Source organism: Doryrhamphus excisus, unplaced genomic scaffold, assembly GCF_037039965.1.
Source record: "Doryrhamphus excisus strain RoL-2023G ecotype Guam unplaced genomic scaffold, RoL_Dexc_Guam_v1.1 HiC_scaffold_24, whole genome shotgun sequence".
Classification (NCBI taxonomy): Eukaryota; Metazoa; Chordata; class Actinopteri; order Syngnathiformes; family Syngnathidae; genus Doryrhamphus; species Doryrhamphus excisus.
The window spans coordinates 1,243,938-1,259,527 of record NW_027621862.1 but is presented as its reverse complement, the minus strand read 5'-3'; the positions used below and the strand labels follow the sequence as shown (position 1 = coordinate 1,259,527).

Here is a 15,590-nt window from a genome sequence, read left to right as displayed (position 1 = left end):
TTTGTTTGCATGTTGAAATGATTTGGAGATATTGTACATTCAGTCAACTTAGAAGCTCATAATACTTTATGAGCACAGGGCCCTCTAGTGGCAGAAACGGGTATGCACCGGATAAGGCCTCTGATTAGATAGTACATTGACTACAACAAGGGGTGTCCAAAGTGCAGTTCTTGGCCCCATGCATGTTGTAAAAATGAAATGTAATGTTTATTAATGAGATATTACACTAATCTGCTTTTGAGATGAGATGAGCATACATTCACTTATATTGGATTGTTTTTTCTATGAGGATGGAATGGAGGCTGAACTTATAAACAGTGGTTAGTTTGCATAGTTTACAGGCAGGAATATATCTCAGGTTAGTAAACAGACATTAACTTTACACATTGTTCATGCCGCAAAAAGTCCTAAAATGATTTACCCTACATAATTATTCAATTTTATATAATTATTCGTATATACTGTTGTTTTTCAGTTGGCAGTGGAGACGGTGAATGAACTGGCTTCATCAGAAAAGTAAAAAGTACAACAAAATACACACTATGAACCGAGTAAGAGATCCATACCTGTATCTCCTCAAATAGCGGGTGCGAGGCGTTTATGTGAAGGCGCTAGATGCGATCGATGCTAATGCTCGCTAGTAAGAAAACCACAAAGGCACTTTTATGAAGTGTTCTTTTGGTTTAAGTAAAGTATGAGTTGTTGTGATACACGTATTGAGGTTAGCACTTGCTGCACAGCCTTAATCGCCATGCCGATGTGTATTACCCATACATTTATGAGGTATCCTTCTGATTAAGTACAATGTGAGAGTCTCTGATATACGCCTATTGAGGTTTTTGTTTGCTAAATTCTAAGTAAGTAAACTAGTTATGTTGTTTAGGCCGTAGTTATCTGAATAACTTAATATTTAATGTTAATAAATGCCCGTTGTTCTCTGTTTTATTGTTATAAGTAGAGGAAATGTCTGATTTAATCAAATAAATTTTGACTTCTATTGCTTTGCAAATTATGCTTTTTTTTGCTTCTTCATTTGTGGCTTGTGTGACTTGAATTAGTCCAGTAAATACAGTACACCCAAAAAGTATCTTTTTATGAAGTAACATGTAGGCCGTTCTGATATGCTTGTTCCGGTTTGCACTTGCTACACGGCTAAGAGACCATGCCGTGGAGGTATTTTGTTGGTTTACTTCATCCAATCAGTGTTTTGCTTTAAGCTATTTTATTTGTTTTGAGCCTTTTTAAGCTGTGTTTTATGGTTCCCCTTTCATATCATTTTATAAATTAAAAAAAAATGGAGTTGCGGATACCAGTATTGTGTTCATGTTCTGGTAAAACAAGAATTTTGGCTTTGTTTGGCTTGAAATAAGATATGGAAATAAAAATCTTTCCCATTTTAGTTTTGTAAAAGTAGCTCTCATTTACACTTACACTTTATCTATGTATCAGTATTGGTATCAGTAGCATAAAACCCTGACCGGAGCATCCCTACTTTTATGTATATAAAGCTAACATTTTAGGTCTAAAATCGATATGTTTTAGCTTAAGAGTTAATATGGCGACACAGTGTTAGACATTCATTGATTACACAGTGTTAAAGGATTTCAGTTTGCATAAAATGTCTGGCACACGCCGTCTTCTTATTTGGTGTCATCTATGTGTGGAGTATAGGCTATTTGGCAAGCATTGGCTACAACAAAGAAGCAAAATCAACGACGAGTAAATGTGAGTGAGCATGAATAAAACATTTGTAGGTAGTCTACATGCCCCGGAGGTGAGGACTTTCTACACATACGTTGAGTGGACACGTATCTTGTCCATTTTAGTCGTTACCGCCACAAAGCTTCAACAGCAGCTTCTTGTAGTCCCCAGAGGTGTCGCCCTAACAAAGTCAAGTTAATGGTACATATACAGTACAAATGAACAAGGGGGGGGGGGCTTTGGGGTACTTACAGAGATGTGAGTGTACAGCGACTTCCCGTACGTCTTCACGTACACTTGTCTGATGTCCAGCATGTCCATCTCGGAGCGGGACACCATGATGCGGATTAAGGTTCTGTCCTTGGTCCCGGCGCCCTGTTGATATATTAATGATGACATCACCTCACAGAAACAAACACAACGGCGGGAAGTGACGGCGGTACCTGCATGGCCTTGTGGAGGCGCTCTGCAAAGTAGGCGGGGGTGTTCTTGATGCATTTCACTTGGGACAAAAACACTATTTAGCATCTTTGAAATGTAAAGTGTACTACAATATAGAAAGTATGATTATTATTATTATTATTATTGAGGGGTTGGATACGTACCTACAGCCACCATGCCCGACTCCACATTACCAGACATTTCCCTGCAGATGCTCTTCTCGATGTCCCTACCGCACATCTGCTGGTACTCCTGGAACACTAATATCACCCACAATCATAAAAGGCAAGTATTCTTGTACCGAGACGTGTGAGCAAGGAAAAGGTACGCTCACCTGCCCGCAGGTGAGGCTTGCTGCGAGCGCAGAGGATGGCATTGAACTGAGACTCATCTGTGCCCACTTTGTTCTCCCCGGCGGCATACAGTTTCTGTAATAATAACGCCGACGTTAGAACAGGAAGTAGAGGCAACGCATGGAGAAACGAGCGTCTTGCACATCGGCACCTGAGCGTCCTGTTTGGCGAGGGATATGTCAACGGTTTCCCTTTCGTCGCGATTGCCCTGCAACAAACAGATGCAAACAGGGACATTTTGAATAGAATATTTGATGCATTTATATTTTTTTAATTTTAGGCTGCAACCTTGTTGGTTGCTTTTAATCAGAAATGTGATGAATGAACAGAAGCTACCTGGCAGAGGGAAACCAGTAGCCGGCGGAAATGACCGGAGGTATCACTGTTGATGGCATCTTCCAGGGTTTTCCCGTACTCTGGAAACAAGGTACAGCATTTTAAAAGGAAAACTGCGAGTTTTGGGGGGAATTTTGCCCATCACCCACATGAACACACCTCTCTTTTCTGTGCATTCTAAAAGATACAAAAACAGCTAAAAAGAGGCAGCAACCAGCTAAAGCCTTCTGAAGAAGTCTCCTTGACTTTTGGTTTAGACTCTATTAGCCAGCAAGCTATATGTACTAGATCTTTCCCAAAATAGTCAAAGGAAAAAAGCAAGCATAATAACTAACCAGATTTGTAAATAGAAGCAATTTCACGAATCTCTGCATTGGAGCGAGATGAGAGGATCTCAATAAGACAAGCCTCATCTGTTCCTGCACCCTGAAAAAAAAATAAAAAATACAACAATCCATGGTAAACATGTATTATTGTTAGGACGTCTGAAAAGAAAAAAAGCCCAAATGACAGGCAACCTTGATGGCTTCTCTGAGCTCAAACGCATCAAAGCGTGCAGGACTCATCAACATCGCAAGAACCAGCTTCTCAAAGTTTCCAGTCAGCTCCGATTTCAGATCGTGGACTAAATCCTGAGAGGAGGAAAAACCAAATCAGCAAGGTCCGGTTATACAAGGAAATGTGTGCTTGTGAGGAATCTCTGTCCCCCATGAAATCCACGAGTCAACCCCCTCCCAGTGGAAACGTCTGATCACCAACCTTCCCATAAGTTGTCTTGTAGGCTGCTACCATGGGAACCCTCTGCTTGTTGGTGCGGCTGCCCAGAAGCTCGATGATGGCGTTTTCATCAGTGCCTGAGCGATATGTCCATTATGCTTTTCAAAAAAAAAAAAAAAAAAGACGACACATTTTCATCACAAAATTACATTAATGTACTCACCAAATCCTTTCATGGCTTTCCGAAGAACCTCCACATCCCTCAGAGGGTCAGCCCCGGGGAAGTCTTTTATAGAACCCCTATAGCCTTTCTGTTGATCACAACACATTTAAATAGAAGCTTCCAAAACATGCTTGTTAGGTTAAAGAGGAGCTATTGATAAATAATTAAATATAATGACTACTAAAAGAAAAATATGTATACTAGTGTATTAACTGTACATAAATTGATCTTACAGGTATGGCTGGGGCCTGAGGGTTGGATGGAACCCCGCTTCCATACCCAGGCATCGGGGGGTTGGTGCCAGGGCCTCCACTGGGGTAGTTAGGCATGGGTTGCTGGCCTGGTGCGGCACCCCCTGGGTATCCCTGTGGAGCCCCTCCTGGCTGCAAAAAGAGAACAGCTGTGAATGCTTTAAATAGAAGACAACGGGGCTGGTGAGGATAATGTGACTTAGCCTGTCCATATGGACAGTAAGGGGCGGGGCAAAAAGGAATTTACGTACCGCACCAAAGCCCCCTGGTGCTGCCCCCCAGCCACCACCTATAAAAAAAAGCATTGATAAGAAAAGGCTTCATGTGTTGATTTTATGAATGACTTGCAATCTCACCTGCTTGAGGCATGGATGGATATCCTCCTGCTCCAGGCTGTGGTTGGTATCCTCCAGCCTGAGGTGGGAAGCCTCCAGTGGGAGGAGGGTAGCCACCGCCTGCCTGGGGAGGGTAGCCACCTGCCTGGGGCGGGTAGCCACCTGCCTGGGGCGGGTATCCCCCGGCTTGGGGCGGGTATCCTCCGGCTTGGGGCGGGTATCCTCCGGCTTGGGGCGGGTATCCTCCGGCCTGGGGCGGGTATCCTCCGGCCTGGGGCGGGTAACCGCCGGCCTGGGGCGGGTAACCTCCGGCTTGGGGCGGGTAACCCCCAGCCTGGGGCGGGTAGCCACCTGACTGTGGAGGGTAACCTGGATAGCTCATCTCCACAACCTTAGGGTGACAGAAGTAGTAGTTAGCTCTTCAAATGTCACATAAACAGGAAGATTAACTTCCTCTGTTTGGTTCCCCAAAGGTCAGGATTCGCTACAGTAGTTACGATTGTTAGGAACATTATCCTGCACAGTGAAAGCGACGCAAACGCTAACAAAAGACCCTAAATATTTACAGAGCACTCATTAAAGCTTCTCTTTCTCACTGGATGGTTTATTGTTGACATAACACAACCGGTGCAACCGACTCTTCCCAGAGTGATTACTATTTACTTTATTTATGTAGCTGCAATTGTTTTTACACATGTTTAAAAACAAATTACTCCCAATGTACATATTACATATGTTTGACATTATAGGTTGATTATTGATTTAAAGCACTAGTTTTCCTTTTTATTTGATTTTATAAAGTGTAGCAATGTTAGGAAACCTCTCCAAATAGTTTATTCATTTATTATTAACTCTAATACCGACAAAATTACAAAGTGGGGTTCTGCAGTAGTCCGGAAGTCTTTGGGAAAGCTTGGGAGTGTGACCAATCACAGCGGAGTGGGCGTGTCTGTAGGCGGGTCGTGGGTGGAAAATATTAAAAACAGACTGTTTTGGAAGCGCAAGCTAGAAAAGGTGCAGATTCTGAAAGATTTAGAAAGCTTTCTGTGTGGGTTATCGTGTGTACCTGTTCTATAGGACTCCACAACTTATTACTATGGGGCCGAAAAGTGAGCCTAAGGGCGCCTTTAAGTGTACTGGAACCGAGCATCATTACACAAGCAAAGCTATTAATTCCGACATTAAAGGATACAATGTTGTGTTAAAATAATAATGGTATACAAAATCGGCTGAATATTGTTATAGTCGTCACTTTATCTCAAATAGTAGTTACTAGGCCTGATGTCTAACGTTACATAACTTCCCTCGAGGGAGTTCATCATGTCTTCATCCTGAAGGCTAATAGCACTTAGCTAGCTAGCTAGCGCGATCGAAAGCCAGCCAACTGTTTCCCTAAAGTTAAAAATTAAAGAGCGACAGTCGCTTTATTGCTGTTGTGAAACGTTCTTTTTGTGTTATAGAATGGGAAAAAAAACACCCGAAAGGATTAATTCCACGGGGAAGTGCCAAGCGAACATATCGAGGAAATAGACGGAACATCAACGACGAGTAATAATAATGGATGCCGTCGTGTTATAGTGTCGTTAAAATCATAGTTAATGTTATGCTGTGATGAAACGGCAGTAAGAAAGGTTCTTACTTGTTAGAGGGTGCTGTCGGCTGCAGGAAGAGGTCTCAACAGTCGGCAAGCCGAGGTGAATGGAAGAGGGTGTGTCCTTGCGAGCCAGCATAAGTAAGTTAATAAACTTTGCGCCCTCTTTGGGCAGTCTCCATTGTTGACTCTGGACACACTGAGTCAGCTGTCATGGGGTGCCGTAAAGGGGGAAAAAGTTAGACAATTCCAAGGGGCTCCAGTGAATAAGTCAATGAGTTTCTTCTCTGGTTGTGATTTAAATAAATATATAGAAAGTCAAACGATTAAAATTAAATCTTGTATTTGGTAGTAACAGTTAAATATCCACATTGACCAAAAATGTAACTTCCATATTAACTGACCACCCCCCGCCCATAGCTACATGAAATGGTTTGGTCCACTCCTGCCTTCACTGTGGTTCATAGCAAGGAGAGTAAACAATGGGAGAACCTACTAGGCATCCCCTTCCTTATTGTGTATTATGTCCTGGGTGGGTTTGGCAGCCATGATAGAGATAATCTAGAACATTTGCATTGAAAACATGCTATCGGCAGACTTCTCAACTAGATTTGTCATTTTTTAGGTTCCCTTCAAAACAAACATACATAGGTATGTGTGATTAAAATGTTGTCAATTTATAACACTGGTTGTTGTATATTGGACAGGATTCATTCACAAGACATTTCTTTCCCTTTTCTGTGAATTATAACACTAGTTAATATGATCTAGCCAACAACCGATGTCATTGGGACACACCTATTTTGCATGGTTTGATATCCATGCTGTGATCATGCATTAACACGTACACTGATGATAACATGTAATAGTTGCAGAATCTTGCCGTATTTTGATGATTTAAAGCACTACCGAAACTTATTTTCTTGCTGCATTGATACACATTCATGCTAGTTTCGTCACCAACAGCAGCAGCATAGATACGATGTCCGCTCTCATTAGGATGGCTGTGTCTTCCAGCACACGACCTGTGCTCCAGTCCTTAGGTAAAAAAAATCTTGTTGAATCTTTGCAGCGAAATGGAATGACACTGAGAAGAGCGATTGTCAACATTAGTTAGTCAGTGAGATATAGTTTCTCATGTTAGCTGCAACAATATTACTGTAGCTTGGTTAATATACAAGTTGGTTATGTAAATGGAACACAAAATAGGTATTTCCCATGCCGTCCTTTGCTAGCTGGCTTATATTAGAATGCACAGAAAAGGAAAATTAAAATGTTTCACATAAAGATTGTGAAACTTCCCCAAAAAGTGAATGTTTCCCTTTAACCTATCTCCATTTTAAGCAAGATTTAATCAGGTAAATGTTGTTGGCATATTTAAAAGTTAACGTACTATACAAGTAAGTTTTTTATAAATGTTAAACATTTTGGAATTTTACAATTAAAATTACTGTAAAACATTTTTTTCCTCCACAGAAACCAAGCTGTCTTTGTCTATTTCCTTCGTCATCTGTCCAAAAGTGCTGACGTTGGGGGGGGGGGGGGGGGGGGCAAACAGGCATATACTGTATATAATCACTGTGGGACGATATGGGATTGAGAAAGGTGATTCCCCCCCACCCCCCATGGGGCCCAGAATTCCTGGTGGCGCCCCTGGCTGTCTCAATACAAGAGCAGTACTAACACTTCTTGGCATAGAATGGCGTGAAAAAGTTGAGTCAGTTAACCTAACATGCATGTTTTTGGAAAGGGGGGAGTAAACCGGAGTACCCGTACGGGGAGGGGTCTCCGCGTTAGCTCCAGGAATATATCTACGTATCTACACCACTCCACTCTCACCGGCGGTCCTGACGGGAGCTCAGGCCGAGCAGAGGCGTCATGATGTCGGCGTACCAGCCCGCTGCGGCGCATCTACTCAACTGGGTCTACATGTCGCTGCAGAGCACGCCGGGGACGCGGCTCGATTCGCCGGACTCGAACGACTCGGAGGCCAGCGCTGCTGATCTGACCACCAGATATCTTAGCAACTTTTTGCACCTGAGGAGTGAGGTAGAGAGATGTCTTCTTGTGATTTTACTAGGAAATGAAAGATTTTTGTTGCGCTTAACTGCATGACATATTGGCTGGGAGTTTACGAAAAAAAATCCACAATTTTTATCAGAGAAAAAAAATGACATTTTAAGTAACAAATAGTTCCATCCATCCATTTTCTATATCGCTTATCCTCACTAGGGTGGCAGGGGCATGCTGGAGCCTATCCTAGCTGACTTCAGGAGAGAGGCTTTAATACTAATACTTTAAGAAAAGTACAATTACATATATACATAATAAACAGTCATTTATTTTCTACCGTTGATACTCACGGGGGTCGCGGGGAGTGCTGGAGCCTATCCCAGCTGTCTTCTTCAGGCGAGAGGCGGGGTCCACCCCGGACTGGTGGCCAGCCAATCACAGGGCACATATAGACAAACAACCATTCACACTCACATTCATACCTATGGACAATTTGGAGTGGCTAATTAACCTAGCATGTTTTTGGAATGTGGGAGGAAACCGGAGTACCCGGAGAAAACCCATCTGGAGTCCCATCTGTGTTCCAGGGGGTGGGCCCAGGTACAGGAAGCAAGCAGACTGACACAAGGAGGGAGCAACTGAGCCTCCGCCCATTTATTTTTACATTAGGAATGTGGATAATGGGCAAAATGTTTTTTTAAAAAGTGCAATTTTGCTTTAAAAAGATGGCACAGTGGGGGTACATTAATAGCTAATGTACCCCTAATTAATGCCTCTTGTATCATGTTTTACAATGTTAAGCCATTTAGCACCTTTGTGCGCTTTGCTCCCTTCCAGCAGTCCTTCGACAACAACCTGTGCGAGGCTTCCTCGCCTCGCGCTTCCCTCAGCAACATAGTTGAAGGCCTCAGCTCTCTGGCGGACCACTTCTCGGAACTCTCCCCGTCCCCCGACTCGCGCAAACACAGCGACAGAAGGCCTCCCCCGTCTAACTACCTCTGCCACCTATGCTTCAACAAGGGTCACTACATCAAAGATTGTCCTCAGGTAAGATGGACACAACGTGCTGTTTCACTGGTGATAGGTTCCCCGCACAAAAAACAGGCTTCACTACACATCTTTAAAGTCAGTTAGCTTCTCATCATGCCGTTTGTTTTCGGCAAATAAGCTAACCTCGCATGGCATGCTGTGGAGATGTGTTGTTATTGTAGCTCATATAGCTATGCTAGCGTGACTAAAGTTCATGTCCTCCCGTGCCACTTAATATGGAACATATGGCTTTTATCGTACCGTGCAAATGCAGAGCTACATTATATATATGTAAAAAGCAGTTTGGCGGCATTAAAGCTACACACACACACACAAAACGACCAACTAAAAGCAGATTTAGATTTCGTTTAAATTCCAGCATCACTAAAGCGATATATTGAAAAACAGTACACCACGGGACCTTTTAATGTATTGTATTGCTAAGTTGTTAGCGCACTTTACTTTGGTGCCGCAAGGCCCGAAAAGGCCTCCTATACCATACTCCTATAAAGTCAAAGCTACAGCAAGTTAAAAGTTACTCATGCGTTCTCCTCCTCAGCGCATATTTGCGTTGGTAATGAGCAGCAGATGCCAGATTGAATCTTAGCGCTCCGCTTGGCCCTCAACGAAACACGATATAGGCTACCTCAGCCGCGGAACCGGACGCAACTTAGGCACGTTTGGAATATGACAAAGCACTTCATGCCTGACATTTGTTATGCACGGCAGGTAACCATGGCATGAACTTGCTAGAAGGTATGTGAATCTAGTCGAAGCCACAAAACTCAATCTTCTCAAAAACTGGGTTCTGTCCAAAAGCGACGAGGAAGATTGCACAATTCTGGAATGACTACACCATTCCCCAAATCGAAGAATGTCACAGGATGTCGTCGTTTTGGGGTCTTACAGAAACAGAAAAAGGCCCACATACCCGTTTAGGCAGCTCCACTAAGCGATGGTAAACATTGCATGCAGGCATGACTTGGGAGATATTCGTTTTCTCTTTTACTGCCTCCTGCCGCTTTAAGAGTGTTCCAAATCTGGAAACAGTTTGTAATCGGCTAGCTCTGGGGTGCTCTGCTTTAAAAAAGGGATGATGTCAGGCTTTGTCATGTGTTGCTAAGATGGCGGAGAATGGGTCTGGTGAAGCTGTCATCACAACCCAGGCCCCTACAGTTGCGGTTCATCGGAACGTTTTGATCTGTTTGTATGGAATGTGCGGCACCGACTTATCACTGGCTAAAAAAAAAAAAAACATACTTCAAGAAGATTTTTAACCTAAAACTATCACAGCTGGGGGAGCAGAGACCCAGCTAGAAAGAAGCTAGCTTTAGAGGGGTGCTGGAACCAAAGTTCGGGAAGTCTGGTTGTTGCATTGTTAAGTCTGGTTACAGTCTGTCCGTCTCTGTGTGGGTAATTTAAAGGGTTGTTGGTTTTTCCATTTGGAAGCTGACCAACAGGAAATATCAAATTGATCGAAAGTAAACAAAAAACATGGCAAACCTCCTTGATATGTTGTCCTGCATTCAAGATCTATTCGGGTAGCGCCATTCTTTTTCCTTTTAAGAGTCGGGACTCAGTCAGACTCCATCAAGAATCAGTCAAGGTCGGATGGGAACGTCTCTTGTGGAGTTCCCGGAAGATTGGAAGCCATACCAGGATATTGGAGTTGACTGGAGGAGGATCAGTATCTGCTCTGGGTCATACACTTATATGAAGTAGGCCACCCCATTAGAAGTTCTGAGTTCAAGATGTGCTGCCAAATGGTTTGGACGGACAAACGGGTGCTCCTCTTGAGGACTTGGTCGAAGCAGGGGGGAAAGTGACTAAGTGGGGGGGGGGGGTGTCAGCTATTGTTTTTATCCTGATGGTTTCCAGATGATGGCAGGGGAGGCTTATCTTGAACGAGGGCATTACATGAAGACATCTGCCTGGAGAGTCTGACCTCCCAGGATGCTTTACGGTGGCTAAACAACGCAAAACACAGGCGTCAAAGCGTGCCTCACGATGTCCCAAGCGGGTCTGGAACCAGATACGGAAACAAAGATCAAAGAGATACCAGGAGACAGGGTAGCATACCAGATGGTAAATGTTGAAGAGGACCACTAAGAAGTTTTTAAAGAAGGATTTTCTCTTGAAAGGGGAGGTGGAGTAGAAACCAGGAAACAGGCTGATATAGCAAAAAAACTCTTCAAAATCAAAACCTTGTTGACTTACACGGTGATGGACTCAAGAGTGTGCAAGCAAGAAGTTCATCCACTGCGAGGGATGGCTGAATTTCTTTTCCGTATCCATTTTCCAAGCTATAAAGATGTGTTTTTCCCAACACACCAGGAATAAACGTCCTTTCCAAGCCTGAATAAAGCGCTATTTTTCCTCCAGGCTCGCCCCAAAGGCCAAGGCCTGACGCCCTATCAGGGAAAGAAGAGATGTTTTGGCGAATACAAATGCCCGAAATGCAAAAGGAAGTGGATGAGTGGCAACTCTTGGGCCAACATGGGGCAAGAGTGCATCAAGTGCCACATCAACGTCTACCCTCACAAGCAGGTAAACGGCTCCTGTTGTTGCAGTATGAACCAGCACAGGCTAAACATGAAATATGAATTCATTTCTTCCAGCGTCCTCTGGAGAAGCCCGATGGCTTGGACGTGTCCGACCAGCGCAAAGAGCATCCGCAGCACTTGTGTGAAAAATGCAAACTTCTGGGCCACTACTGCCGCCAAGACGAATCACAGGCCTGAAAATATAAATATTGGAGTGTTAAAGGCTTGAAAACATACCTGTCAGTTTGGGAATCTTCTGGGAAATAATCTGGGATCCGGGACTCCCCGCATCCAATGCACTGCATCATTGTCCTCAAAGGTTACTGTGCTCAAGCGAACAATGAAGAAAGCCTTTATGTTAAAATACAGTACATTTACAGGAAACATGTGGGGACCCTTTATGGAGGGTCCATAAAGGGTCTCAAAATCCTCACTAAGAATAAAATTGTGAGGTCTGGGACCTTCGTTCGTGAGCCCTAAAATATAGCAACTGTGACTGAACATGTGTAACATATTGACCAGGATTTAATGTTTGTATATAAAGTACCAGGAATAACTTTAAGTGACATTATGAAGTATTCCAAGTAGCAGTATCAATGAGTGCCTTATGAACTCATGTACTAGATGGTACGTGCAAAGATTTTTTACAGTTTTGCGGTAATGTTTTTTGTTTTTTGTGGTGAAAATTCGCAAACATTTGACTCCAAGATTCGGTAAAATCAAACTCTAAACTGCATGGAGTCGAATTTTGTAGTAAAAAATGTATATAATGTAAAACATTGTCGCTGTGAAAAATATGACTTTATTATTTTGTTTACAAATAAATGCCTCTTTTTTAATGAAGACAATGGCTCATGTGTATTAAGTAAAATTTACAAATTAATGCCTCTTTTTTTTTTTCAATGAAGACAATGGCTCACATTTCTCGTCACGACATTCAAGTGTATTCAGGGTCTGTCCACACGGGAAGGCTTAAAATAATTTGCTTTTTCAGGGTACCAACAACGCCGTTTCCATGTGGACGAGTGGCTTAAACGATGAACTACGTTACCGTTTTAACCCGAAAACATTTCCGTGTGCGTAGCCCCTCAGTTGTTTCCTGACGTAATGAATAACAGCAGACTAGACAGGAGGTGGTGAGGGTGTGGGAGGGGTTTGGGGGGCGGGAATTTTTCTACTTGAGCTCGCCGCAGTCGGTGATGGTGATCTTCTTGGAGGTGCGTCCCGAGCGCGAGCCGAAAGACTCCACTTTTTTCACCACGTCCATTCCGTTTTTGACGCTGCCGAAGACCACGTGTTTGCCGTCCAGCCTGGGTGCGGACGGGAGCATGTTAGAATTGCCAATGACTGTTAGCATACTGTAAACTCACACAACAACGGAGAAATTATCGCATTTACTAATAGTATTCATACTACTAGAATGCAAAAATACTATAAATGCTGTAATTATATTCAATTTTTTAAACTTTAATTATGATTTATAGTGCATGAGAAAGCAGTAGTCCACTGCAAGCATTGTTTGACTCACGACAAAATATGCGAAATATGCTGCAGAGATTGCATACAATAGAAATCATGTGAATGAGAAGATTGTTGTGGGTGGTGTGTCATACTGAAATGAGAGCTACAGTGCCACCATGTGGCGAGACGGAGTAATAATTTGGAGGATTCAGCTGTGAATTGTTTAAATTTTGGATGGCAATAAAGTTATTTTTTCAAGTTTTGTCAATACACATTTCAGCACGTACCATTCAGTCTTAGCGGTGCAGATGAAGAACTGGGATCCATTAGTGTTGGGTCCAGCATTAGCCATGGACAGGATACCTGCAAGAAGAAGAAACATGCTTGACTCAATGCTGCCGCTCAGTGGTGAAAAGGAGCAAAACAAGCCGTGTTTGACCTAGAGGTCATTCTTCTACTTACCCGGTCCAGTGTGCTTCAGCTTGAAGTTTTCATCCGGAAACTTCCATCCGTAAATGGACTTCCCGCCTGTTCCATTGTGGTTTGTGAAATCGCCACCCTGTAAAAAAAAAACCAAAATTTAAAAAAAAAAAAGCCAAAGAAGAAGACAGTCATGTGTCACAACTCACCTGGCACATAAACTGAGGAATAACTCTGTGGAAAATGGATCCCTTGAATCCAAATCCTTGCTCCCCGGTGCACAGGGCCCGGAAGTTTTCTGTCAGAAGGCCGAAAACACACAACTCTGATTCTTGGAATCTTGTGCAAGACTGCAAGGAATACTCCCATCTTAACATGAAATAGTGACACAAATGTGTACCATTATATATTCATGTAATATTATCTTTGTCATACATTGCCTCCGGGGAACACAGGAACACATTTGAAAGAAAAAAAATTGACTTTGTGTAATATTTTATCACAAATATTTAATAAAGTAAGACATAAAAACTCTATAAAATAACAGACAAAACATTAAAACTTATAAGAGTGGTAAATTTACAGTTTACCGAGATTCCTGTAAATGATATTTGTATCACATGCTAACTGGTAGCCTCAAGCTAACAATACAGTTAGGAAAGACCTGCTTACCTGCAGTTTTTGGCACAACTTCCGCGTTAAGCTAGTCAAATAAAAATCACAAAAATGAATGAATAAAAGTGCACAAGTGTGACAAATACATATTAAAAGTAAATATATGTTTTGTAATGTTTGTGCCCTCCTACCTCAAAGGTTACCCTGCCGAGTGGTTCGTTATCTGCCGAAATGTCGAAGAAAACCGTCGGGTTGTTGTTAGCAACAGCCGGGCCGCTGCTATACATCCGGGCAGCAGTGAACGCCAGCGAACACAACTTCACACGATGAGATAAAAGCAGCATTTTCTTGTTTTGAACTACCGAACTATGTCACACAGGCTCTTTACGTCATTCAACCCGCAAGCCAAAGTCAAACACACTTGCACGCTGTGGCGGGGAGAACCAGGAAGTGTTTATCCCCAAACCGGAAGTAAATACCGGTTGCTGAAAGCACGTGAGTATTGTATTATAGATACCGGAACGCGCTTACTGAAACATCGCGAGATCATACTAGTCAAAAACAATATGGCGACAATTTATTTGACAGACTTTTGTTTGACATTTAAGGCACTCGTTTTGTTATTCGCTTATTTATCATGCTAGCAGTGCTAGCCGTTTTTAACTATGGAATATAAATACGAAAAGACGAGCAAGAGAGGTATCCAGGTATATTTTGAATACATATTTATTAGATAAATATTAGGGTGTCACATGGTTTAACGTCATACAATTGTGCAAGACTAAAAAAAACCACACAATTAGTTCCTTTGTCTTTTTTGCAGTAGTTGAGTATGGAATGAGTGTACATACAATGTACAAACAGAGACATCAGTCAATGATATATATATATTTTAAAAAATGTCTTTTTGCGTGGAAGCTTTTTTTTTTTTTAAAGTTTTGTATGCAAGTGATGGAACACCAACTAGCAATTTCCAGTAGAGGGGTTTGCAAGCTTTTTTTTTTTTTTGGAATTATTTTTTTATTATTAATCTGAGGAAACAATGCACATTCCCAGGGAACATGAATACATTTCTGTCCACATGTCTCTATATTCATTTACATACAGTATTTACACACATCCTTAGGACACGTGACCACCTCGCTTTTTGCCCATGACATTATTATTTCACTCACTTTTGTATGTTTTATTCCAACGAGAGGCTTTTCATGTGATTGTGCAACTACAGATTGAGGGTGCTGCCCAAATACATCAAAAGTGGCTCCCCCTGAATGCAAAAAACATCATTGTATAATAATAAAAAATGAAAATAATGTGGCAGTGTATTGAACTGGAACGCTTACAATTATTAGCGTCATGCTACAGTGAGAGACATTGGATTTCTAGCCTGACAGATTATTTATAGTAAAAAGAAAATTAAAAACGGTATAAAATAAATTACAAAAAAGAGGGATTAAAATTTTTTGTGTTTTTTTTTTAAAAAAAGCCAGATTAAAAAAAAAAACTATAAACAATAGACTTTTGTGATATATCTTAAAAAACCAAACAATTATGATATTCA

The 15,590-nt window shown here is 42.1% G+C and overlaps 3 protein-coding genes across 3 annotated transcripts; 1 reads left to right on the top strand and 2 right to left on the bottom strand.

The window, feature by feature from the left end:
• Positions 1-11,886, bottom strand: anxa11b (annexin A11b). Its single transcript, XM_078788816.1, has 17 exons — positions 11,771-11,886; positions 6,930-6,986; positions 5,997-6,156; positions 4,379-4,748; positions 4,274-4,311; positions 4,005-4,154; positions 3,772-3,859; positions 3,591-3,685; positions 3,350-3,463; positions 3,167-3,257; positions 2,832-2,911; positions 2,647-2,703; positions 2,477-2,570; positions 2,307-2,402; positions 2,145-2,203; positions 1,954-2,076; positions 1-1,882 (listed from the first exon to the last, which is right to left on the bottom strand). Exons 4-17 carry the CDS (start codon positions 4,737-4,739, stop codon positions 1,823-1,825), a joined length of 1,506 nt encoding a protein of 501 aa, XP_078644942.1. The 5' UTR covers positions 4,740-4,748; positions 5,997-6,156; positions 6,930-6,986; positions 11,771-11,886; the 3' UTR covers positions 1-1,822.
• Positions 7,807-12,095, top strand: LOC131110023 (zinc finger CCHC domain-containing protein 24-like). The gene is made up of 4 exons (XM_078788817.1): positions 7,807-7,997; positions 8,802-9,008; positions 11,373-11,537; positions 11,609-12,095. The coding sequence occupies exons 1-4, from the start codon at positions 7,827-7,829 to the stop codon at positions 11,729-11,731; spliced, it is 666 nt and encodes a 221-aa protein (XP_078644943.1). The 5' UTR covers positions 7,807-7,826; the 3' UTR covers positions 11,732-12,095.
• A 72-nt stretch (positions 12,096-12,167) lies between these two features.
• Positions 12,168-14,486, bottom strand: ppifb (peptidylprolyl isomerase Fb). Its single transcript, XM_058062331.2, has 6 exons — positions 14,221-14,486; positions 14,087-14,117; positions 13,624-13,712; positions 13,457-13,553; positions 13,282-13,357; positions 12,168-12,843 (listed from the first exon to the last, which is right to left on the bottom strand). The coding sequence occupies exons 1-6, from the start codon at positions 14,371-14,373 to the stop codon at positions 12,708-12,710; spliced, it is 582 nt and encodes a 193-aa protein (XP_057918314.1). The 5' UTR covers positions 14,374-14,486; the 3' UTR covers positions 12,168-12,707.
• Between the last annotated feature and the right edge of the window lie 1,104 nt (positions 14,487-15,590).

Coding starts and splice junctions, on each gene's coding strand:
- anxa11b (XM_078788816.1), bottom strand. CDS start 4,739: ATGAGCTATCCAGGTTACCCTCCACAGTCAGGTGGCTACCCGCCCCAG. Junction 3,464..3,590: donor ACAAGACAACTTATGGGAAG/GTTGGTGATCAG, acceptor TCCTCCTCTCAG/GATTTAGTCCACGATCTGAA. Junction 2,704..2,831: donor TACTGGTTTCCCTCTGCCAG/GTAGCTTCTGTT, acceptor TGTTTGTTGCAG/GGCAATCGCGACGAAAGGGA.
- LOC131110023 (XM_078788817.1), top strand. CDS start 7,827: ATGATGTCGGCGTACCAGCCCGCTGCGGCGCATCTACTCAACTGGGTC. Junction 7,998..8,801: donor TTTTGCACCTGAGGAGTGAG/GTAGAGAGATGT, acceptor CCCTTCCAGCAG/TCCTTCGACAACAACCTGTG. Junction 9,009..11,372: donor ACATCAAAGATTGTCCTCAG/GTAAGATGGACA, acceptor TTTTTCCTCCAG/GCTCGCCCCAAAGGCCAAGG.
- ppifb (XM_058062331.2), bottom strand. CDS start 14,373: ATGCTGCTTTTATCTCATCGTGTGAAGTTGTGTTCGCTGGCGTTCACT. Junction 14,118..14,220: donor TCGGCAGGGTAACCTTTGAG/GTAGGAGGGCAC, acceptor TTATTTGACTAG/CTTAACGCGGAAGTTGTGCC. Junction 13,713..14,086: donor AGTTGTGCCAAAAACTGCAG/GTAAGCAGGTCT, acceptor GCCTTCTGACAG/AAAACTTCCGGGCCCTGTGC.